Genomic DNA, 26,268 nt, shown 5'->3' on the forward strand with positions numbered 1-26,268 from the left:
ATAATGACGGACAACACAGTGGCCATTTACTACCTCAACAAGCGAGGTAGTGTAGTTTCACTACCACTGTGCAGAGAGGCAATGCAACTTTGGTTCTGGGCAATTCAAGAAGGAATCTCCCTATCAGCAAAGAGGAGAAAATAGCGGCGGACGCTCTGAGCAGGCAGAGCACAGTCTCCCACGAGTGGGAACTAGCTCAGGAAGTCCTTCAAGAGATCTTCACACTTTGGGGAACCCCTGAAGTGGATCTGTTCGCGGCCAGTGCCAACCGGAAGTGCAAACTGTTCTGCTCCAGGGAATTTCCCCAAAGAGGAGCTCTAGGTGACACGTTCTTAGTGTACTAGGAGTTTCCACTTCTGTTTTGGTTTCCTCCAGTCCCGTCATTCCTCAAGTGATCAGGAGGTTGAGAAAGTTTGGGAATTCAATTATCCCAATTGCCCCAGATTGGGCCAGGAGGACATGGTACCCAGACCTTCTGGACATGCCCATCTGCCCTCATATACCTCTTCCACAAAGAGAGGACCTTCTCTCGCGAGATGAGGGTTGGGTTCTCCATCCAGAGGTCAAGACACTCAGCCTTCATGTATGGTTTCTGAGAGGCTGAGGTTTAAGGATTGGGACCTCCCGGATGATGAAATGGAGATTTTGCTTTCAGCCAGAAGACCGGCAACAAAGTCTTTGTACCACTGCTGTTGGAATACATTCTGCAGCTGGTGCAGAGATACACATGTGGACCCCTTTTCTATGCAAAACACCGTAGATTTTATCTTTTCTGTTGTATTTGGCCCATCTGTTGCTCCAAGTTATTTGGCGGTGCTTTCCATCTTCAAGCACTCCTCTGAGGAAAAGTCATTTTTTAAAATTCCTTTGGTGATACCATTTCTAGAGGGAATCGCTAATGTGTTCCTGCCATCTCCTTCAGGGTCCGGATTGGGACCTTGATATTGTTTTAAAGTTTCTTATATGTGCACTATTTGAACCACTCCATTCATATCCCTTAAGACTACTAACATTCAACACAATCCTATTGGTAGCGTTAACATCAGCCTGTAGGGTGAGTGAGTTGCAGGCACTATCTTCTAAACCACCTTTTATGGTCTTTCATAGGACAATGTCGTCCTTAAGGTCAAACCTTCATTACTACCTAAGATGATATCAGTTTTTCATTTGGGACAAAAGATAATATTACCCACGTTTTACCCTCCACCTCATCCTGGCAAGGAAGAAGAGAGGCTACACAGACTCGACCCACGAAGGGCTTCGAGTTTCTACATTTCAAGGATGTCAAAGTTTCGTTTGGATGACCAACTGTTTATAGGATACGCTGGTCATATACTGGGACAGGCTGTAACTAAGCAAACCTTGTCCAGATGGATTATTTTGGCTATTAATGAATGCTATAGACTGGTCGGAAAAGATTCCCCAGAAAGCTTGAGAACCCATTCCAATAGGGGCATGGCTACTTCTTCTGCTCTGCAAAGAGGTGTTCCAATAAAACATATTTGTGAGGCAGACACTTGGCCTACCATTCACACTTTTACAAAGCATTACTGCATTCATTCCATCTTAAGTCATGATGGAAGCATTGGGAAAGCAGTCCTTCATTCAGTTCACAACAACCCTAGATGACAATCGTACTCCCTCCACCAAAACTAAACTGCTTTTGGAGTCTGTCAAAGATGAGGAATGCATGGGAGGACACAGTCCATTTGAATAAGTTACATACCCCTGGTAACCTTCTTTCGACTGGATGTTCCTCCCACATATTCCTCATCGCCCCTCCGAGCCTACCACGCAGTAGAATTTCAATGTTATTGCAGTTTTACACTCCTTCAGAGTCTAGTATGGGCTAAACCAGTTTAATGCTGGTAGTTATACTGTAAGAATGGCACGAAAAAACAGAACTGAAGCCAACTGGCGCTGCGCGTGCTGTATATACCTTCAGTGACATCCTCGATACAGAGGCCCTCAATGGACAACTAGTCGACTGCATCGGCGCACAGCACCCTCTGCCGAAAATGCTTTCAGGAGCAGCTGTAGCTGGCTATTGAAGATATCAAAGATGAGGAATACGTGGGAGGAACATCCAGTAGAAAGAACGTTACATGGGGTAAGTAACTTGTTCTCTGGTGTGCCGCAACAGCTTCCCAGTATGTGGTCCCCTGGTTCCCCCACGTAGGCTTAGGCTCTCTGGCAGGTCCTTTGACAAGGGTTTCCCCAGGCTCCCCACAGTCTTCAGCACTTTGCTGGTGGGCAAAGGGTTCCCCTCCTTCTGGCAGAGCCTCTGGTCCACAGCTTCTTCAGCTTCTACTTCTGCTTCATCACAACATTCCTGCTCTTTGCTCCTCCAGGGAGGGCTTGTCTCATACTTCCCGAGTCTGGATTCCCTTTTATTCTGGCTCTGGCCAACAGGACTTGGGGAAAACACTAGACTGCTGAATGTGGCTCTTGCAGGTAATCCTCATTCCTCCTCAGTTCTCCCTCGCCACAATACTGATCTTTTCACTCCCTTGTGAGTCATTTGTGATCTTCCTCATCACAGTGTTGGGAAAGACATATCCACTTGGGTAGCTCCTATTCCTCGTTCCTATACTTTTAAAAGGGACTGAGTTTTCATGAAAAGGGGACGACAACCACAGATCCGTCGCAGGAGACACAAGTTAATTTAAACAAAATGCAATTTGGTCAGAACGGCAATTCATCATTCTGACTTGGAACCTCTAGGTGTATCGCTCTAAAATAACAGGTACTTATCTCATATGACTAGTTTTCCCATTAAATGCCAAAGTGCTAGTCATATGCAAGGTGTTACCGTTATACCCACACTTATTTATGCATGGCACTCACACTCACAAATATATATATCTCTCTCGGAGGGAGGCATTTGGAAATCAAATTAGCACCCTCCCACTCATTTCTTATTCAATTGTACATGCAGAATGCAGTCTGATACTTATTCATTATGAAGATTCAAACCAAGGTAGATAATGGGAGGAGGACCTAGCTTTCTCTATAACTAGCGAGGTTGCCCTATCTAACTGAATTATAACTCGGGTGCTCGTTGACAGGGTGGTTGTCAAACTAAAGAATCAGTCCTCTGTCCAAAACTATCATACTCTGACCTTACCACTAATCCAAGGTACTCAGCAAACCGAAATGAAACCAGAAGAATGATTCCCTTCTCCTGGCCCAACCGATTCAGCCTGATGGGCTGGTTTCCGATAGTGTTTTGAAACAGTTCTGATGAACCCTTGTAATTTCTCCCAGGGGCTTCTTTGGGCTTGATGAAATGTCCAACAGTTATTCTCTCTCAATGTTAAATATATTCCTGGACTTTACTTATCTTCCTCTTGGCTCCTGCAACAAGGGAGATAACTCCCATAATGTCCTTGGCTTTTTCCACAAACTCTTTGATGGAGACTATTCCCGATCTATATCCTTGATCTCTCTTGCAGTTATTGTGACGAGGCAGATCACTCCCAAGATACTCTTCACTCTTGGTATCTTTCTGTCAATTACTGTGACGAGGGAGATTACTCCTGAAGCACTGTTCACTCTCGCCCAAACCCCGGGTCTCCTGTGGCTCCGGTTACCTTCTTTCTGCTGGGGGCACGTCACCGGTTCTTCCTGGGGTGGTAGGTCTCGCTCACTGTTGTAGAAGGCTATTCGTGTCCCCCTCTCTTCACCATGCTGGCTCCGCAGCCTTCTTGGACTTTGTGCCGACGTAGTTGGTGAACTGCATGGTCCACCTCTCTGAGGTCACGCCATCGGCGGCCTCTCTCCAACTTCTTCGTAGGTCGGGTTTCTGTCTGACTACAGAGTGCTCTGCCGAATGTTCCACGGTGTGCTCTTGACCGAGGACCAGCTTCTTCTGCTGACTTCCTTGTTACGAAGTTTGAATCTCCCGTGGCTGACGGGCTTCACGCTGGGTTCTCCCTTCATTGAGTCTCTTCTAGGTTTTTATGCCCCGTAGCTGGGTCGTCTGCAGGGGTGTTTGTGTCAATGGAGTATTCTTCATGCCTCTTTGGGGGCCCCCAGTTCTCACCACTATCTAGACTTTGAAGGAGTGATGCCAACTATTCCTTTTCCATCTTCCTCTTCTCAGTACTTTTGGGAGAGGACTTCTCACTCTCTATGTTGCTCCTTGTCTTGATGGTATTAAGTCTTAAGTGATGAAAGGAGGAAATAGTACTGTAACAAACAGTAGTGCTTTCAGGTTGGTGCTTGGAGGACCTCGAAAATGTCTTGGTCTCAAAGGCAAGGGGGTTAGCGAGTTCCATCACGGAGTCTTTGTCCCAATGATGGGAGTTCCTCCCTGTGAGGTCCTGATTTCCTCCACCTTTGGGGGGGGATCGTTTCCTAGCGGGCTCACCTCCCTAGTCACAAAGGGAGGGCTACCCTCTAGGGAGAAGTGACGAGATCCAGTGAATCGTCGCAACGTAGACAAAGAAAAAAGTATTATGCTGCGCATATTTCATCCTGGTATTCTGAAGTGGCAGATGAGCAGCGCATGGTGCATAGGAAACCACCAATACATAAATTAGCAGACTTGCACATGTGCAGCTTTTATTTATCCATTTGTCTTAATGACTTCCTTTACATTACAGGGGTGCAAGAAAAATGGCTGGAAACACCCTTGTTCTTCCAATCGTTCTTTGGGGACGGAAGGCTCCCACACATTGCATTTCAGCAATACTAGTAATGGATGATTTGGCGACCGTGGTGACGGGCTGCCATGATGGACAAATATGCCTCTGGGACCTTACCCTAGAACTGGATGTAAGTAGAAGATTTGCTTTACTGTGGTATGTATGTAATAATTCTTTTGTCATTGTTATTTCATTAAGAGAAACTTTTTTTCGTGCATCGTGTTATTTCTATGCACATAATCATTAAGTCCGGGACGCAGACTAAAGCACCCAGCATCTTGGCTTTAGGTTCAGTCTTCGGCATTGATGATGAAGACCCTCCTTACCCTTTCATACAGAAATTTCTTGTGCATACTTTTATTGGGTATTGCTGCTTAGCATTTGATAACCGTTGTCAGTGGCTAATTGAATATGTTGTTTGTTGATCTTGTAAATAAGTCCAGCCATTATAGTTCATGCTTCCCCCACTTGACCACATGTATTATCAAGGGTAAACTGCTCTAAATAGCCATATTGCCTAGCTGCTCTTAGAAAATATCAAGCTTTGTTAAAATAGCTGCACGTTTATATTTTATTAATTTTATTATACTATCACAGTCTCCTTTCCACCATAGACTCCTTTCTCCTATGTTTTACTTTCTAATTAAGTTTCTAAAAACACACTTCGCCAGACGATTGTCCCAACAAATGGCTCTTTTGATCTGTAGCACACTATGATGTAATGATCGTCACTGTTTTCTGCAAGAACATTGGAAAGAGAGAAGTATATTTTTCCATGACCATGTGAACCAACCAGTCAGGCTCAGGGTTTACACATGGAGTATAGCCAGCATATCAAGGAGTTCCTGAAGGAGGAGATCATAATTGCAAGAGCCAGACAGCAACATGAATCGGAGATGGCGAGGGAAAGAAGAGCGGTGCGCTAGCTCAAAAAACAAATTTATGTAGCTAAATATGTACAGTTGCTTAATGCAGCAGCCAAATACATTCAAGAAGCACAATTGTTAGGGCAATCAAAAGATAAGTCAGTTTGAATGAAAGTGTGTGAAATGATCTACTGGAAAGTGAGTAGAAGGAAGTCCTTTATTAAGTTGAGATGTAGAATCCCACCGGATACATCTGCACACTCTTGTGGCTACAACCCAACTGACTCTACAGTGCATCTTTCCCTTAAGGGTCCACATTCTACATTCTGCTCTGCCACACTACACGTTCTTGTCAGCCCTCTCTATTAGGAGTAAGATGCTACACAGTGCAAACTGGAATCTAAAAGTATATGCATTTAACCTTTATGTAAATAGGATGTGCAAATTAAGTATTTAAAACATTTTGTGCAAATTGAGAAATCTGGTGATGCCATTCTGCACTAAACCTGCTTAAAGAAAATTTAAATAAACAGAAACTATTCCCTTGATCCATCTCTGGGAAGTAAACTAAGATTTGGTTAACTCCTGGGATGGGACAGCACCTGATACGCAGGCGCATCCTTTGCAGATTGTGGCAAGTCAGAAACGGGAAACATACAAGATGGCCCTGGAGGCGTTTTTGGCAAAAATGATTGAGGTGCTCTCTGACGTGGTGGACGCCCAATTGGAGAGGCACCCGCTGAGTGCGTTGTTTAGGTTGTGGTCTGGGGACCTGGGTAGGAACGACCGGGCCTTCACTAATGTTGGTTGCATGATTGCTAGAAGATCAATACTCCTTCAATGGAAGAGTAAGTGCCCCCCCCCCACTGTGTGCGGATGGCTGAAGGCGCTGACATGGGCGCAAGAAAGCGAGAGACTCTATTCTCGCACTCTTCCCTTGGTCCAAGACCTTGAGATATCTAGTGCAGTTTCCACTCCTACCTGGCCCGAGGGTATGCAGTAATCAAATCGCAGCAAAAATGTCGTCTTTACAAAACATCACGGCAAAAATGCAGTGGTTTGACCCAGTAAATGTGTACCCCATTAAACCATTTAAAGGGAGTGGGGGTGTCCCCTGCTCACCTTAAATGGTATAATGGGTCTGGGAGTTGCGGGGGTGTCGCCTGCATCCTTTACATGGATTGCAGCGGCAAAACCACAGCCTTTTTGCCACGATTTTAACACATGGAACCGGCCCGAGAGGATGTGGGTGTATGATATTCTCTATATTGTCTGTCCGTGCCATCAGATGTATTCTACCGATGTGTGCAATTGATAATTCTGCTGTAAATGATGTTGTTCACAACTACTGTTTAAAGGGTAACTTTAAAATAAAGGTTTAAAAAAATAATAATAGTTAAGGAAAAAAAAAAGTCCACCAATTCAAATCCTTGAAAAATGCCCAAAAAATCCCTAAAAAGCTATCCAAGAAAGTCCTCCGGCACAACCGATCGCATCCATAAGTTAAGAAGTGAAGAAAATGGCGGATAAGAACTTCCGTTTACGTCACAATGAAAAAACCCATAGACGCTGGAGACACCCAATGGACAAATATAATATTACAACGCATGTTTATATTTCATAAATGTTTAATAAGTCAAAATGTATAATAGGTCAAATAGTACATGTAAAAGTAGGTCAAAATGTCCATGCGATCAAATATATTCGATCAAATTGGCCAAATCCTCCTAGATGATTGCATGAGAGAAGCGACATTGCAGCAACACGAGATGTCCCACTGGCGAAGGTGTCAAGGATGGCACTCTATTAAGAGTGGCACAGGACACCCAGGAAGGGTTTGGGTGGTTGTGCCAAAGTAAAGTGGACAGATAAGTACACACACAGCTGAAAGAAAGGAGAACGAAGAGTAGGCAAGTGTAGTAAGGAAAAAGGTACAGAATGGATTCCCTCTTGGGGTGTATGCAGATATAGGAAAAGAGTATTCCACGAACCTTAGGAAAACTCTAACCTTCTGCACAGTTTGCTATAACAGAGGCCCACGCTGTTTGCTCATGGCTTGGAACAACAGCTATGGGTGTCTGTAACGTAGAAACTAGACAAGGGAAGGGGCAGAGGTTGCCTGACGGAAACCAACAGACAAGCTCTGTACAAGGGGTCTACAAACAGTACAAGAGAAGACACTAACAGATAAATCCAAGGAAAAGGAAGTCGAATAGCAAACTAGCAGAAGGAAATGAAGGGAAAGCCGTATAACAGGATTGGATAGGGAGAAAGAACTGAGGGTTGAAAACAAGGAAGAAAGCAAGGGAGCAGCAGTCAGGAAACAGGGGAACTGTAATAACTGAAAGTAAGTAATGAAGGTAAACTGATGTGGATAACAGAGGACGGTAGGGTACAAGGTAGAAATCTCAGAAAAGCAGGGAAGCAATGGGCAAGCCCAAAAGGAGCAGGGCTGTAAGGAAGGAAGCCCCGAGGCAAAGGGCTTAGGGCAGCGGAGTGAAGCAGGCTGCACGGCAAAGAGCCCAGAAGGGCCGGGCAGCAAGGAGTGAGCCCAGAGGAGTAGGGCCGCTGACTGTAGAAGGCTGCAGGAGGATTGCAGAAGGCTGCTAGACTGGAAGCCCAGCGGACGAAGACTGTAGGTTGAAGGCAGTAGAGCGTGATCTGCTGTAAGGCAGAAGCCTGGGAGGCAATGGCGGAAGGTAGCAGCGGAGTGTGATCGGCTGCAAGGTAGGAGCCTGGAAGGCAATGGCGGAAGGTAGCAGCTGAGCGTGATTGGCTGCTTGGCTGGAGCCTGGAAGGCAAGGATGGATGGTAGCAGCGGAGCATGATCGGCTGCAAGGCTGGATCCTGGAAGGCAAGGACGAAAGGTAGCAGCGGAGCGTGATCGGCTGCAAGGCTGGATCCTGGAAGGCAAGGACGGAAGGTGGCAGCGGAGCGTGATCGGCTGCAAGGCTGGATCCTGGAAGGCAAGGACGGAAGGTAGCAGCGGAGAGTGATCTGCTGCTATGCAGAGAAACCGCATACAAAGATGGGTTGCTCGAAGCAAAAAAGGTGCTGGAAGGACTCTTAATGCAAGGGACTGAGCCCCTGCAGGCAGCAGCTTTTATACTGCCCAGCCCAGCACAGAGGCAGGCTAATTGGTTGCACCTGGATCAGTACACCTGCAGACAATCGGCCACCTCCCTCTCTGATCCTGAGCTGGCGGGAGCACAGCTGATCCCTAGGGCTTCTGGGGATTGTAGTTCCGATGATGACCAATAGGAATAACCAGGAATAGATGGTTATAGCCAGGTGCATTGTGGTAAGTGAAGTTTGTTTTTTTTTTTTTTTTTAATTTGTTTTTTATTGACAATATACACACCAGGGTGGGCCAACTGGCCCATCACCTCAACAATAAATGCAAAAGAAATCACATTGTCAGGAACATTTTCTGATTAACTCCCTACCCCTATTCCCCCCTCCCGGTCCCTCCCCCCAAACAATTGTCACGCCAGCTTTGGGGAAGATGCAACTACATTAAGCATAGGGAAGAACACTTGCATAGCACTCGACAGATAAAAGTGATCCTTGAGACAGTGGGGTAAGACCATGGAGCGATTGGGCCAGGGCAAGACCAACCCTCTGAGGAGTGTGGGGACCCGCGCCTTGCAACCAATAGTTTTCACACTAGTTCAATCGCCCCTCTACAATCGCATAGTAATACAGTCATCGTGCAGCAGCACTGCTGTCCATTCTTGGACAAAATCAGACATGGTATCGTTTGCTATTGCCGAGAGTTTTTCATAGCTGAAAATCACCCTGAGCTTGCAGAGCCATTCCTCTTTGGAGGGGGCCAGGACACTCTTCCATTTTTGCGCAAGCGCCAATCTCCCTGCCCGCAGCATGGCGCCGATGACCTTGGGGAAGGCATTCACCTCTGACTCAGGCATGGGGGAGCCCAGTAGGATTTCCAGCGGGTGCAGCGATGGACCATAACCCTCGATGTCCTTGATCCAGCTAAGAAGCTCCGTCCAGTATACCTGTATGGACGGGCAGCTCCACCACATATGAAACCAGGTTCCCCGTTGGTGACATCCTCTGGGGCAGAGGGGGGAGACATCCCGGTACATTCTAGACAACAGAGCCGGGGGGCGGTGCCATGAATGAAGGATCTTAAAGCTATGTTCCATAGCTGCTGTGTATAGGGAGCCCGTGAAGATGCACTTAAAAACCGCCCTCCAGGTGTGATCATCTATTGACATTCCCATCCTCTCTTCCCATATGCGCTTAAAGGGTTGTCTGCCTTCTAGGTCCGCTGTAATCAGCACACTATAGAGCTTAGATAGCGAACCTTTGCGGGATCTACTTTTGGCCAGAATAAGTTCGAATGGGGTGAGGGGACGACTAAGCTGCTCGGACCACCTTGGTTGGGTGAGTATCCCTTTCAACCGCAGGAATTCAAAAATCGTGGGGGGCCTATCCACCAGAGCCTCTGTCAAACTGTCGTATTCAATAAAGCCCTCCACTTGTGTAAGCTGGGAGACTCTTTCCAGTCCCATGTCAGACCATGCCTGAGTGTCCCGAAAGCCCCTCATGTCCAGATCGATGGGCGGGCCCCAGAGAGATGACAGAGGAGAAGGCCATGTAGATATCGAATTGTTGGCTTTGCTGGGTTTCCATAGCGTCCAAAGGACTGCTAAGGTAGGATGTGTCTTGAGTTGTGGGGGGATTGACCTGGGAGAGGCCCAGAGATAGTCCCTGACCTTCCTCGGATGTGCGTGGGTGTCTTCGACATACGTCCAGAATGTACGCATATCGTCCCGCATGTGCTCCAACATCACCCTGAGCTGAGCTGCTTTATGGTAAAGCCGGAAATCGGGGAGTCCAAAGCCACCATGGGATTTTGTGAGGGTCAGAGTGGAAGTTTTAACCCTGGGCCTTTTGCCATTCCAAATGAAGTGGAGGACAAGGGACTGGAGCGCCTCGAAGAAGGCCTCGGGTATCACGACTGGGAGAGCTGAAAAGAGATAGAGAAGACGTGGTAGAACGTTCATCTTAACCGAAACCATGCGTCCAAGCCAGGAAAGCGTGAGGGGGGCCCATCTTTTGAGATCGCTACTGACCCGGGCAAGGATTCCAGGGAAATTCCATTGGTATAGTTGTGACAGATCTCTGGGGATGATGGTGCCCAGATATCTTGTGGATTCTCGCTCGATTCTAACCCCCTGAATGTCGGTTTTATTCTCAATATCTTGTTCCCCTGGGCCCATTGGCATGATGCTTGATTTGGATGTGTTTATTCTCAACCCCGAAAAGGAGCCAAAAAAGTGTATGAGATCAAACAGCCTCGGTAGGGATTTTGGAATGCTGGTCAGGTAGCCTAGTATATCATCTGCGAATAGGGAGAGCTTAAACTCGCACTCACCACATCGTATACCCATAATTTCCGGGTCGTTCCTAACCGCTATAGCCAGGGGCTCCATGGCCAGGGCATATAGGAGAGGTGACAGGGGACAACCTGCCGGGTGCCTCGGGAAAGGGAAAAAGGCTCAGATGTACCCCCATTAACTAATACTCTCGCCGAGGGCGAGTTGTATAGTGCTGCGACCCACCTGCAGAAGTTAACTCCCAATCCCATTTTCCTAAGAACCTTGATCATGTAAGGCCATTCGACCCGGTCGAAGGCTTTCTCCGAGTCGAGTGAAAGGAGGTACCCCTCCACTCCCTGCTTGGTTGCCTCATGCATAAGGTCGAGGGTTTTTCTGATGTTATCTGACCCCTGGCGCCCCGGGATAAAGCCCACTTGATCTCCATGAACCAGGGTAGGGAGGAAATTTGCCAATCTGTTCGCCAGAGGTTTCGCCAGTATTTTGACGTCGGTGTTTAGAAGCGATATGGGGCGGTATGACTGGCATAAGGTTGGGTCCTTGCCCTCTTTAGGTAAGACCACTATTAGGGCTGACATCATTGTGGGTGGGAGGGACCCTTGGCCAAGCGCACTGTTGAACAGCTTGGCCAGAAAGGGGGCGAGTGTGGATCTATAGGTCTTATAGAATTTGACTGAGAAGCCGTCGTCCACCGGGGCCGTACCACTTTTTAAGGAGGAGATAGTGTCGATTACTTCTTCCGGGGAAATGGGGATTTCCAGAGTGTCGGCTTTGTCCGGTAGCAGGCCCGGGACAGGGAGGGAATCCAGGAACCTATCAACGTCTATCCCATCCCCCTTGTATTCTGAGCAGTATAATTTTTCATAATAGAGCCTGAATTGTTCCGCTATCTTGGAGTCCCTTGCAGTCGAGTTACCGTCCGCAGAGCGGATTGAATTCACTCTTCTGCTGGCCAGTATCTTGTCGGCCTTTTCCCCTTTTTCCATATATTTTTGTTTCAGAAAAGAGAGCTTCCTTTCCATTTGCCCTACTTGAAGGTGAGCCAGTCTAGTGCGCAGCTTCTGCAATTCCTCCCACTGCCCGGGGAACATCTGTGTTTTCAGCTTACCACCCGGTTGTATGGCCCCTAGCTTGGATTTCAGGTCTTTCTCTTCCCGGTCCCTCTCCCTTTTTTTCCCTGCCCCTATGCCAATCAAGGTACCTCTAATAGTTGCCTTAAACGCCTCCCATACTCCCATAGTGCCTACCTCCCCGTTGTCGTTCAGGGCGAAATAATCTTCTATGGCTGTCAGAAGGGTTTAGCGCGTCTCCTTGTCATGTAGAAGGAGGTCGTTACAACTCCAGCGGGAGCTGGTTGCAGGAGTAGGGGGGAGGCCAATCCTAATCTTAACCATGTCATGGTCCGTCCAGGGGACGGTTTCCACCCCCGCACTGGAGACCTCTCCTTGCATAGTTGAGTCTACCAGAATGTAGTCTATACGCGAGAAAACATCATGAGGCTTAGAGTAAAAAGTGTAGTCGGGGTTCAGACCTTTCTTGGGTATACTCGTGTCACACAATCCCAATTCCCCATTCACTTCCTGGAAGGTTGATGCCAATTTTTTGTGGAGACGGATGTTGGGGCAAGGGTTCACAGATTTTCTATCCCTCTCGGGACATAGCACCATATTAAAGTCCCCTCCCACCAGGAGGGTACCCTCCGTGAATGCCATTATTGTCCCCTTCATGCTTTCCCAGAAGACGTCCTGCGACTCATTTGGGGCGTATATGCAAACCAAGGTGAACAAACGTCCCCGCACATCCCCTTTTACCATGAGATACCGACCCTCCGGGTCAGTTTGTGCCACCTTGAACCCAAAATGAGCCCCGGGGGACACCAGCAGAGCTACTCCCCTCTTCTTGGACTGGGTAGAGGCTGAGAATACCTGATCTATGTTCTTAGCCTTGAGCTTGGGCTCCTTCCCCCGAACCCAGTGGGTCTCTTGCACAAAGAGGAACTGTAGTTTCATCCTCGTGAATTCCCGCATGAGCAGCGACCTCTTGGTGGGTGAGTTGAGCCCCCGAACATTTAGAGACCCCACTGACAAGGATTGGAGTGAGTCATCCATTAGGACGCGTTTTGAAGCACATAACTCCAATTTCAAGGATGCAAGTGCCGTTACTCCCTAGATGTTTCAGTACCTCGCAGGGGGCTAGTAACGACCCCCAGGGTGTGATCAAATCCCCAAACTTAGGCGTGACATAACAAATCCCCCAACATCCCAACTTCCCCTCTTCTCTCCCCCCACCCCCCTCCCCCCAGATCGCCTGGTTGTGTTGAGGCATCGTCCCGAGGACACACAACCGGCCAACCATGTCTCCCCCCTCCGGGCTCGTTACCTCATTATACACACCCAATCGAGCCCCCCCCCCTCTTCGGGATGAATGCAAGGAAGTAAAATCTAGCAACATCCCCCCTTTGCATAGTCAAGTGGATAACATTTTCATCGGATTCCAGTAGTTTGATTCAGCCGTTCTGAGGGTCCGGCGATGCTGGTGCCACTCTCCTGAATTTCCTTTGGCCTCGTACATCTTCGGTGATCAGGGTATACTTATATCCCTCGAACTCGAAAGAAAGTGAAAAAGGATACCCCCACCTGTATCGGACTCCCTTGGCTTGGAGCATTTTCGTCAGAGGGGAACACAGGCGGCGTCTTGCCAGAGTGAAGGCCGACAGATCCTGGTATACCGAGATCTGGGCCCCCTCCCATTCCACCGGGCCCTTCTTGCGAGCCAGTTCGAGGATCCTGCTTTTCTCTGAGAAGTAGTGGAAGTGGACTAGGACGGATCTGGGGCCTCTGGAGGCTGCCCCTGCTCTATGGGCCCTGTCAATAGTGGGTTCGTTAGTATTAGCCCCGTCGAAAAGGACTCTCACCACCGCGTTGACTGCCTTGACAATGTCTGCCTGAGTTTCACCATCTTGTTCCGGGAAGCCTAGGAAACGTAGATTGCAGCGCCTTTTCCTGTTTTCCAAATCATCCATTTTTAATGAGCATTTCTCTTCTCTTCTCTCAAGCTCCGACAGGCGCATGTCAAATTGTGTCTCGAAGATGTCACTCGAGGTTGTATTGTTCTCCAGTGCCTGCACCCTGTCTTCTATATTGTCCACCTTTTTGTCTAGGGTGTCCAGCCTAAGGGTGATATCTGCACGGAATCCTCTAATTTCATCCAGCAGGGCCGCCATACCCCTGGAGACTGAATTTGCATCTGTCGCTTCTTGTTGCGTTTGGGCGGCCATTTCAGGGGCTGTAGGGGGCTCAAGGGACGGGCGCCGAAACCTCTGCAGTGTTTCCCTCCAGGTCATAGGCCTTCCCTGGGCGCTCTTGCTCCCCGGTGTCTGCCACCGAGTGATTGTGGCCAATGGGGCCTACTCGTCTCCTTTGCGTCCTGGGGGGAGCGGGGGCCCCTGGTAGCTCTGCGGCCGAGGGTGGGGACACGGTTGTGGGGGGGCTGGAGCCCCAGTCAATTCCCCTGTCGTGGGCGGTGGTTTCCCTTTCTCCGATTTTCCCCGCTTTTTTATCCCCGTAGTTGGGGGCCGTGACCTGTTGTGTTTTTGCAGTCTGTCCTTTTGCGGCGTTTGCGGGGGGTAGGTGCCCCCGATTGAGCCCCGTGCCCCTCTCAGGCTCAGGGTGCTTCCGGGGCTTGTGTGGGCATTCCCTGGCTTCTCTCCTCCTTCCCCCTTATGGGTTTTGTTTCCCCCGGTGGGTGCCCAGCCCCGGGGTGGGTCTCCTTACCTCGGGGGGGCCACTCCCCCGCCGCTCGTGGGGTGCTGTTCCGTTGCTGTCTCCCCGCTGGGGGGGTTCCTTGACCTGTTGCGGTGCCTCCTTCTCCCGCTCCTTGGTCCACCTCCTGGGCCGTTTCACCGTCACGAACGGCCGTCTGGTTAGGGCAGGAGCCCTCGGCCTCGATCGCCTGGGCCTTTGCAAGTCTTCTCCGGGCCCGGGCTCGACGCTGCTTTCTGCGGAGCCGCAGGGGGGAGGGGCCTCGCGCCCTCGAAGTTCGCAGGCTCAGAGCTCCGGCTCTGTTCCACACTCGGCTTTCAAATTTGGGCCGGGGGTGCCCGGCACCTTCACACGGGGGGGGGGGGGTGTCGCTGTCTCGCTCCGGGGGGGGGAGGGGCTCAGGTCCCTCGATCAGCGCCCTGTTGGGGAGACGAGCGGAGATGCTTCAACACATCTCAGCGCCCCCTGGTGGATCCGTGGTAAGTGAAGTTTGTTGGAAAAAATAGAAAAGTAACAAAGACTCGAAAATGGGCAATAAGGTCCATATTGATCGCCAATGTTTGCGCCCAATGGCGCAGGCATGACAGAAGGAGAGAAAAACCCTGGGTAAGTAGAAGCCCTGGTGATGTTATCTCAAAGAGCAAAAGATAACCTGGGAAAACATGAGAAGAGGGATTCTCTATTCCAGGAGGGGAACAGAGATTCATTATGTGACCAATCGTATTCATCCCAGTGAAAGTAAAGAGATTATGATGGAGACGGTGACACATTGGATAACTTGACCATGGCAGGGTTAAAAATTGCTGGGAGTTATTCAGCTCCTGCTTCTGCCCTAAGAGAGCGTGGATAGCTTAAAACTAACTGTTACCAGGAGCTACATGTGGCTCCCCCGGCTAACTGGTGCATTACAAATGTGCATATGTGACATTAACCTTGAGTGTTTTTAGAATGTAAATAAAGTAGGACACCTCTTGGACACATTTAAATATAATGGATCATACATAATGGGAGAAAAGTTAAAGTGTGCATCTAGTGTGAAAGTTAGATTTGCATTGTATGAAGTACTGGCTCATCTTTCCCCAGCGGTAGCTCCTGCCTACTTGAGAATGCCTGTCAAATCTCAATTTTGAGCCCTGTCATGGAGGAACACAGAACACCCCTCTGTAGAGAGAATCAATAGGAGAAGAATAAAACCATAAACAGTAACGATCAAAGAGGAAACAAAAACACAGTAAAGTGTTAACTATCACTGACATCCTATTTGCTGTTCCTTCATCTAACCTATGGATCACTCATATGGTCTCTGTCTTCTCCCCTTTCTCTTCCTCACCCATTACTGGCGGCACTAGATGGGAAGTGCTCTTGGCTCACTCTTCATCTTCCAAATGCACCATTAATGTCTATCACAATGGCATTATCATGGCCCAGGGTTCTCAGCCCAACCTTCTCCTTCAGGAAGGGCGCCTTCCTTCCTGTTTCCACTTCCCTCCCACGGCTTCCACCCCTCCTTACCTCACTCTCCCATTTCCCCCCCACGGGGTTGCACCGCACCCCTGTACCTGCCTCTCAAATCTTTTAAAGGGGGTCACCAGCTCCACTTAGCCATCCTCAATTCTCGCTCTGCCATTAAACCCTCCTCTGACATCTGTCGCCTCCTTGAAGACCTTGACATCCTCCCAGTCACTGAGACATGGTTCAAGGCCAGCTCTGTCACTGGTTTTGACACTCTTCTTCCTGATGGCTACAAGATTGTATCCAGACCCTCCCGATCTGGGGGTGGAGTGGCTCTGATCTTCCCTGAGTGAGTTCCTGCCTAACTCATCCCCACTCAATCCTGCTCCTCCTTTGAAAGTCTAGTCTGCAGGATGACTGTCTCCCCTTCTTTCTCTGTTATTCTCTCTACCATCTACAGACCCCCCCCCCCCACTCCTTCCTCCTTGTTCCTCTTGGAATGGGCTGACCTCCCCTCTATTCTTGCTCCCCCCAACGTATCTTCCTTGGGGACTTCAACATCCATCTCAACTCCCAGGATGTGGCCTTCGCTCTCTTCTGTGACATCTGCAAAACTCCCTCACTTTCCTCCCCTCTGGCCCGACCCACTCTGCAGGCCACACCCTGGACGCCCTCATCTCTTCAGACATCCCCTTTTCCACCCTCCCCCCCTCAGTACCCCTCTTTCCTGGTCCGACCACTTCCTCCTCCCTTCCTTGACCTCCCCTGCCCACAGTCTCCTCCCCCGCACTGCCAGTCTCCTTCGCCGTTATTCGACTGATGAAGCGTCTGTCAGTCTCTGCCTTCGCTTCTTTCTTCATCCCTCCCCCGTCCCCTGCTCTGGACTCTTCCCCTGACTCTGTCCTTTCTAACTTCCATCTTTCTATTACCAACACCCTGGACTTCCTTGCCCCGGTCATGAGGATCCTCATGAAGCCTGCCTCCAAATGCAAATCTTGGTATGACTCTGACGTAGCCGCTTTGAAACTAAAGTGCAAAGCGGCAGAATGGAAGTGGCAGTCATCTAGCTCATCTCCTGACAAACTAGCCTGCCGCCTTCTCCAACAGCAATACCATCTTTTCATCTGCTCTAAGAAAAGAGCTCAAGTCCAAGCTCGCATCTCTGGAGCCATTAACAACATGACCGAACTCTTTAAAATTTGCTAGGAATTCGCCAATCCTACCGCAGTCTCTTCTCTCCTCCTCCCTCCCAAGCCTTATGTTCCGCACTAGCTTCCCACTTTTCCTCAAAACTCTTGACATCCTGTCCTCTTCTCCCTGCCCCACTTACCCCCTTCTTTCTCCTCTTTTGACTCCCCCATACTCTCCTCCCTCTCTCCCATTGCACTAGATGAGATCTGAGTTGTCCGCTTCATGAAAGTATCCTCTTTCTCCAGTATGGGGTCTGGCACGTATTCACATGCTCATTAATATTCCCCGTCGTCAGACTGGGAATCCTTTAGTAAAAGAAAACTGTTTCACTTTCACTTTAAAACTGTATTTCTCCTCTAAACCAATCACTTTCTTCTGGTTCATACTGCCCACATCCAATGACGGTCCTCTCCCTAAGCCCCTCCTCTGGAAGCCATCTTCAGATTTTTACCTCATGCTTCAGTGTTGGGAATCCTCGAGTTGCTATCCAATCCATTTATCCATTTTGTCGTGTTTTTTGACGAGAAAAGTTCAGTTTTTGTTTCAAAGAGTCTCTGCGCCCTTTCCTTCATCTGCCGACAGCAGGGACCCGTTGTCAGTGAATTTCCGCACCCCTCAAGGGCTAGGATTCATCTTAGATTCTCGAAGGCCATCTTGGGCCTACTTTGCGCCATCCGACCATGACGAGGAGAAGGAGGGAAGGTCCCTATTGAGGCCCTGCACCAAATCCGGGCTACGGAATGTGTTTGTGGAGGACAAGCACCTAAATGGCTTCTACCGCCTACACCCAGATCATAAGGAGGTAGAGTGCGAGATATGCCTCGCTTTCTACAAGAAAACGACGAATTACAGGCATAGTAGGCAGGCGGCATTGCTTAACACCAAGGTCCTAGACCCGTGCTCTGAACAAGGTCATTCCTCGTCGGGGACCGGCTGGTCTGAGGAGCAGTCTTCCAAGTCCTTTGAGGGCGCCTCATACGTACGTAGGGGCCCAAGATAAGGCCAAGATCTGCAAGTCTGAGTCCCCTGGGTTCGTGGCCGAAACGGGTCCCAAAGTGGATAGGGCACGATGACCATCACCTTCCGCCTCCATTACCATCGAGATCCTCTTCAAAGAGGAAGTCATCTACCGTGGCTAAGTTATGGTAGAAATCCGAGGAGAAGGCGGCCGCACAACCCACGTAGGCTCAACTTGCACAGGCGAAGACGTCAAAGGCTACTACTAACACAGCAGCTAAGGGCGGTGATCCTATGACGGTGGCTCCACGGCGCAGTGTGCGCCTGCCCCCACGGTGCAACACCATCGCAGAAACTTTGACAAAGTCTGCAGGTACGCCAGAAGGGGTGAAGATACCGGCACAGGTCCCGGTTCAGAACCCTCGAGGAGCAACAGGGGGTGGGGGGGCAAGGAGGCCCTGAAACAGCCTTCCCAGGTCATCGCACAAGCCGAGGAGGAGGAGGAGGATGATGATGCTGCAGGGCCTAGTTTCCCTGTTTTTGCTTTCTCAGCCGAGGGACATTTCCTTGGATAGTCTGTCAACTCTCCACACCTTGGTATCCAAGATCCAGTTGAGAATGCTTCCGGCGCTGGTACCTGTGGTCCCTCAGGTCTCCGGTCAGCCTCCACCGAAGAAGAGGAAACGTCATCTGACGCCCCCATATCATCATCATCATCCTCCTCCACTGCATGGGGACCCAACTCCCCCAGCAGACACTGGTACGGGAACGGATACCTCTTTGACGAATAATGATGACAAAGACATCGTCACAGCGGACAGTAAGTCTCCACATTTGGATGCCCCGCATAGGGTTTCCCCACCGGACGAGGTGGGTTCGTTCCACTCCATGATCGCCAGGGCCTCCAAGTTATTCCAGCTGGTGCCCGAAGAAACCAAGAAGGAGGGCTTCTTGCATCAAAGGCGAGAGGCCAAGAGGAAGACTAGCATGGCGTGGCCCTCATGAAGAGCACTTGCACAGCTCCAGCCAAGCAGGATATGTTGGAAAAGAAGTATAGGGTGCCGGACTCCGCATCCAAATGCCTGAGGTCGCAACCATCGCCAGACTTGGTGGTGTTGGCAGCTGCAAGGAAACGGTCGGCTAACCCATCCTCGTCGTCGGTCCCTCCGGACAGTGAGGGGAGAAGGATGGACGCCATGGGGAAGAAGGTGATTTACACAATCAAGGCGGCCAACTCCCTGGCGGTCCTAGCCAGGTACGACAGGGAGTTGTGGTACAAACTAGGACCGATCCTGGAGTTCCTCCCCGACGGTAAGAAGTTGGAGGCCCTTGCTGTTACTCCTAGGGGTCTGCATGCTCCGCGCGCTGGCATGCGTGTGTCTCTTTCAGCCCATTGCATGGTTGCTCCTGTTTGGAAACGTTGGAGGTTGCATTGGAGACGTACAGTAGCTCCGGTTTCCATGGAGCAAAAGCGTAAGCCTTGACACGTCAGCTGCTTTTGCCAGCGATGCAGCCTCACAGACTCTGCCTTCCGCATTGTGTTTAAATGTTGCATTCAGCGGTACAACGCTCCTTCTATTTGTAACATTACTGTATCATTATTGAATTTTGCCTTGATTCCGGTCTACGGCTATGCTTAACGGACCTTCTATTTGCTTATCCCTTGTACCTCATTTGGATCGCCTGCTGACAGCTCGGATCGCTACAGACTTCCTCTGCCTTACGTTCTGCCTCCTATTGACCAGCTGTTGCCGACCTCAGCCTTCTTATTGGACTCCTATCTTCCTTGGGCTTCCTTCTAGTAACCCGCCCTCAACTGCTGATTAACACTCGATAAGCCTTGGCTATACTCAAGAACTGCCTTTCTGCCATTGCAGGGGCTAAAACTCCAATACACTAGACAAAACCAACCAACTCATAACTAGAGTCATTACAGTTCAGGGGTTCATGTACTCTTGAATACAATCATACTCCCCTGATACCAGTCAGTGCCATTCTATATTGATTTTCCTCCAGACAAGAACTTCACAAGTGAACTCTGCCAACAAGTTATTCCGGACTCCCATCACGTGCACTCACGAACACTTTGCATATTAGTGCACCAACCCGAAACTAGCGCGACCTTTGTGCCGCCCGGGAGACGTACCTATACTAACCTTCCTGTTTTTTGTTTTATCCCCATTGTTGTTTCTGAACTATTGAGTCCTCTTCATAATCTAACTCAACCTCCTCTGTGGTAAGCCAGTTACCTTATATCCTTTTGTTGTCCCACATAACCGCCAGGTCCCCGGTTTAAGGGGGTTTACTTAGTACCTCTTGGTTTTCCTTAGGTTCAGGCTCCACATGCCTTATCTGCCAAAGTACAAGGTATTACAGGGTGTGTTTGGGGACAGTGTGTATATTGTTCTTTCTCCATTTGCGTTAGCCTGTTTCTTGTGCTTTCTTACAGCTTTGGTTTGGCGGTGCGCGTGTTCTTTGCTCTTGTGTGATCGACCCTTCTGTCTGTCTAACACTCAAACAGCAGAGGGGTGTATCAGAAAGAAGAGTTCCCTCAAGTTGAGGAGGCCTGGGTTCTGGGTGAATCCCGGCTGACAAGTGGATATCCGAGGGAGTGTCAACTCACTGCTCTATCCGGTTGACTCGAGGTTTTCTGCTCAACACACCGGCCAGCTCGGTGGTGAGTAACACTTGCCCTCTTACAGGAAGGAGAAGTGGCATTGGACCACGCCATCACCATAACAATGGACTTAGCCGACACAGGGTTCCGGCAAATGGGGAACGGTGTCTGCCTTCTTTGGCCGGGATGGATAAAGGCCACTAACTTTCGTCAGGAGGTCCAAAATGAAGGTGCTGGACCTGCTCTTTGATGGGGAAAATCTGTTTGGGAAGGCCGTCGACTAGTCCCTCTGGCCATCAAAGCGGATACAGAGATGGCCTGCTCCCTCTGCACTCTCTAATGGCACAGTGCGTCTTCTTGTTGCTCCTCCAGTGGAAAATTAAGCAGACAGCCTTCCCGATCCTCAATGCAAGAAGACTGCAGAGGCCGCTCCCAGGCCTACGGTAACGGAGGGCACCATCACTGTCGCCCGCAGGACACCGAAGCCCAAACAAGCCTGAACCGGCTAAGACGTCGGGCCCTCGCTCATGCACCCCAGTGGGAGGCCAGCTGACGAGTTTCATTACCGAGTAGAGAAAGATCACCACAGACAGAGGTGTGCTGGATGCTCTCGCCCAGAGGCACACCTTGGAGTCCTAACGCAGGTGTCCTCGTATTCCGCTGGTTCCCCGGTAAGAGCAGCACATCCCTCAGCTTCTGGAAGAGGTACGAGCCATGCTATGAAAAGGGGCGATAGAGCTAGTTCCCCAACAGCTCCGGGGCTCCAGTGTTTATTCCAGGTACTTTCTAGTCGGAAAGAAGACGGGGGGCTGGAGGACCATCCTGGACCTGTGACATCTGAACAAATACTTAAAGTCCCAGAAATTCAGGAAGGTTACGTTGCAGCACATGCTCTGCCAACTGGGAAAAGGAGATTTCTTGATGTCATTGGACCTAGAGGACGCATATTTCCACGTCCCCATTCACAAACATCGGAAATGTCTACGTTTCGTGGTGCAGGGCCAGCACTACCATTTCAAGGTCCTACCATTCGGCTTGAAGTCGCCCACAAGAGTATTTACGAAGCGCCTGGCACCAGTGGAGGCCTATCTACGTTTACAGGGCATACATGTATACCAGTACCTGGACGACTGGCTGATTCACGCCTACTTGCAGGAGCTGGCCATCGACCACACAAAGGGGACCGGCCGACTATTGACGGCTCTGGGGTTCTCCAACTATCCGACGTCCTGTTTAACGCTGTTGCAGAACACGTTGTTCTAGGTGCCAGACTCAACATGGTATCTTGCCTGGTGATAGGCTAGCATTCATTCAATCAAAGGTGCAACAGCTATCTTCGGTGAAGACGGCCACGGTGCGGATCATCAAGTCATTACTGGACATGATATCGTCCTGCATCTACCTAGTCCGCCTCTTCAGATTGCAGATGCGACCCCTACAAGAATTCCCCAGCTGGTTGAGCGCTCGCTGCTGCGATCCGAGCGTGATCTGAAGGTCGCAGATTCGAATCCCGGCAAGGCCAACTCAGCCTTTCATCCTTTTGGTTGGGTGATCTTGTATGTAAATATTTGCTCTGTAAAGGGCTTTGGATAAAGGCGCAATTTAAATAACAGATCATTATACTGGTGTCTGGATGTTTAACGGACAAGATCCCTCTCAACGAGGAGTTCTGACGAGTGATAGAGTGATGGGGGGGGTCTGCTACCACATCACCCAAAGCACAGGACTTCAAACCTCCCCTCATCCGCCATACTAACCACAGATGCCTCCCTGCAAGGTTGGGGAGCACACACCCAATCCATATTAAAATCCTGGAGCTATGGGCAGTGTTCTGGGCCCTCAAGTCGTTCCTACTGTCTCTGGTGGTGAGGATCTTCACGGAAAACACCACCACCATGGACAACACCACCCCCATGTTCTACATCGGGAAACCGGAAGGCTTCCGATCCCTGCCGCTCTCCAAGGAGGCCCAGGACTTGTGGCACTGGGCTGTCGAACAGGGGATGTTCCTCGTCCCTCTTCGCCTGGCGGGAGTCAATAATACCATTGCAGACTCATTCAGTAGGGAACTCTGCTGCTGCCGCCATGAGTTGGAGCTTTGTCAGGATCAGGTGACTCGCCTGTTCACTGAATGGGGCAGACCCGAGATCGATCGATCTGTTTGTGATCTTGGGGAAACACGTTCTCCTTCCTGTAGGAAGGACTGTTTCTGTACGCGTTACCCCCCTGTTCCCAACACACTCAGACAGTGCCAATGCAAGATGATACTCTGGATGTTATCTGCCTAAAATTACATTGATCTAGCCTGTTTCTTTCTGTTGTCCTATGTGTATATGTGCACCCTGATGCCTGTTAGTTTTCGGCGCATTACAAATAAAATACAATACCCATCGCCCGGCCTATGATTCCTCATACATACCATACCATACCATACCATACCATGCAATCATTTGTTTGTTCAATGCCCTGGTAATGCCCAGCCTAGCTCCTCACAACATATTGCAGCCCAGAAAGTTTCCCAGTTGCTTACCAGACATCACATAAGGCCAGTTCCCTCACTGAACCCTTCCACTCCCAGTTGATTCACTGGGTTTGTGCATGAACATAACATATGAACATGGCATTAGTTAACCATGAGATGCTAAACGCACGACATTGCATTGCTTTACACTAGCTTTAACAACACAGCTTAGAAAGTACACTTAGCTTCGTTTTGCAGTCTGTGTCCTGTGGGAGTGTCCTGAGTGGGTGGAGACATGTACGCTCTGCATGCTCCAAACCAACATCTACTGCAGAAAGGAATAATGTTAGGCTGTGCAAATGCTCTTCAGAGCTTTAGCATATTGTGCTCCCACAGGCGCTATGTCACTCTTCTACACGTGAGGATTTTAAGAGTCAAGGAGCTCCCCTAAGCGAGAGCGTTTGAAGTCAATAAGACATTCACTTTAGTTTGAGGTTCTCCCCATGCGCTTAGCGGGTTAATGTCCCCATGCGGTTAGTGTACACATCAAACGGAGAACACTTTGCGATGTTACTCATCTCTCTATGAGCGGTGCCTGAGCGGTGTGGATCAGGCAGGGTGCGGCCGCGCTGGAAGTTTTGTCCTAAGCGGAGCTCTCTGGAAGCTTGAGCACAGATGGTCCTGTTACGGTCACGTTGGCGTACACGTGGCCCGGGAGCCTCCTGATGCTCATGGAGCTTGCACAGGCTCCTGGGGAGTTTAGTTCCTGAAGGAACGCTCCTGTTGAGATGTCCCATCTCCTTAGGGGATGTCTGTGCTCTTGTTTGCTGCCTGCCCTGCTTCACTACTGAGCACCTACATGAGGGACAGAAATGGCACCTGCTATGAGTGGCACACCGTTTGCTTTTTCTGACTTGTCTTTCTGGCATTTGTTCTGCTTTTGTTTGCATGCAGTGCACACCTTTCACCCTCACTCAGACATGCTTGCGGGCCCCCTGCCCTCTGTTTCCTGACATGGAACAGTTTTTCTATGTGGTGGTGATCGCAGAAGATCACCCTCACTGAGGGTCACGGCTCCACATCCTTCCATATTTGCTATCTTTGGCAAAGGCTGGTCTGGCGCACGCCTCTATCATGGTGCATCTTGAGGCTATCTCCCACTCCACCAGATCCCCATGAAAAAATCTTGCTCTAGTCCCACATACTCGTCAAGGAGTTTCTCAAAGGACTTTTCTGATCTTTCCCGCCGTTCAAGGGTCCTGCCCCTGTATGGGAACTCAACGTGGTTCTGACGAGGTTCATGGGGGCTGGAGGGGGGAGGGGGAGTTCCCTTCGAGCCTATGCATCAGGCTGCACTTAAGTTTCTCTCGTTGAAGACTGCTTGTGGCCATCGCCTCTGCCAGATGTGTAGGTGAGATCCAGGCACTATCCTGCAAGCAGCCGTACCTGACTTTCCACGTATCACCCCGCTTTCATGCCGAAGGTTCCGTGGGAATTGCACCTCAACGAGCCTTTGGTGTTAACCTGTTTTCTTCCCACAGGGCTTTGCGCTCACTGGATATTGCCAGTGCCTTGAAGTTCTACGTGACGCGCATGATGAGTTTTCGGAATAATCTCAACTGTTTGTGAACTTTGGTCCTGTGAACCATGGGAAGGCCTTGTCCAAGGCTTCCATTTCAAGGTAGCTCTCTCGTTGCATCCCGCTCTGTCATCGGTTGGCGAACCGACTGCTGCCTGGCCTTCCGAGAGCCCACTCAACCAGAGCGATTGTTGTGACGAAGACGTTTCTGTCTGGTGTGTCCCTACTGGACATCTGCAAGGCTGCTATGTGGAGGTCCATGCACACCTTCACGAAGTTCTACTGCGTATACAGGAATCAACCTGTTGACTTGAGATGAGCCTGTTCCAGAAGTAAGTTAATTACTTCTGTTGAGCCTTGCCACCATGTGAATCCATGCCAAGCCCCATGCTGGATGAGGTTTAAGTTACTTGCCTGTAACTATTGTTCTCCAGCATGGATTCACATGCGAACCCTCCCTCTGGCCTCTCTGCGGCTCGTCTTGGTCATACTGCCACTTTACGTGCTTACCAAATCTGAAGATGGCTGCCAGAAGAGGGGCTTAGGGAGAGGACTGTCATTGGATGGGGGCAGTATGACCCAGAGGACAGTGATTGGTTTAGAGGAGAAAAACAGTTTTAAAGTGAAACGGTTTTCTTTTACTGAGGATTCCCAACCTGACAACGGGGAATGAGCATGTGAATCCATGTTAGACCCATGCTGGAGAACGATAGTTAGAGGTAAGTAACTTAAACCAAACGGGTGCTACCCTGCCCCTCCAGAACCATCTAGGACAACATCGACATTCTTGCCCCTGCCTTGACTGACCCATGCAACCACTCTTTTGCCGCAGGCTCTTTCCCTCAACCACTCCCCTGTGCACCCTCTCTTTAAAAAGCTGTCTGCTGACCACTTATGCCCTGCAAACTATCAACCTATCTCTATCACCCCTTTCTTGGGCAAAATGTTTTTTCCCCTGACAACCTGTTGCTACTGCTTGAGCACCAGAAACTTTGGTGCGAAGAAGTGGTACAAAACTACATTCTAGACTTCTATGACAACATCACACAAAAATTAGGCTTAGGGCTTGACAAATTAACATTTAACGTGGCTGTTTAAAAAGGGTCCCTGCCCAACTCTCTAATCATGTAGTGGCAGAGATTTCATCTCAGCTTCACAACATCCAACAGCCTCAGCTGGTTTTTCCAATCTCTTGGGACTCCAGAACTGTGGAGGACAAAGGCAGTATGCTTATTCAACCACAGGAACTGAATTCTGAGAAGGTTTCCATTAAGCTCAGCCTACTTAACATGTGTTCGTTAAATAAACATGCCACCAACGTTCAGGATTACATACAAGAAAAGACACTTGATATCTTGTGCCTAACTGA

General features: G+C 49.6%; 1 protein-coding gene across 4 annotated transcripts in view; it reads left to right on the plus strand.

Moving 5' to 3' along the window:
- The window catches only part of WDR7 (WD repeat domain 7), a 2,460,073-nt gene that overhangs the window by 71,595 nt on the left and 2,362,210 nt on the right, over positions 1–26,268 (plus strand). For all 4 annotated transcript variants that reach the window (XM_069627029.1, XM_069627030.1, XM_069627031.1 and 1 more), the window contains exon 2: positions 4,608–4,779. In XM_069627029.1, the coding sequence (XP_069483130.1) occupies positions 4,621–4,779 (159 nt within the window). In that variant the 5' untranslated portion in view covers positions 4,608–4,620. The remainder of the gene's footprint in view (positions 1–4,607; positions 4,780–26,268) is intronic.

Source organism: Ambystoma mexicanum, chromosome 6p, assembly GCF_040938575.1.
Source record: "Ambystoma mexicanum isolate Mex_15411 chromosome 6p, UKY_AmexF1_1, whole genome shotgun sequence".
Taxonomy (NCBI): Eukaryota; Metazoa; Chordata; class Amphibia; order Caudata; family Ambystomatidae; genus Ambystoma; species Ambystoma mexicanum.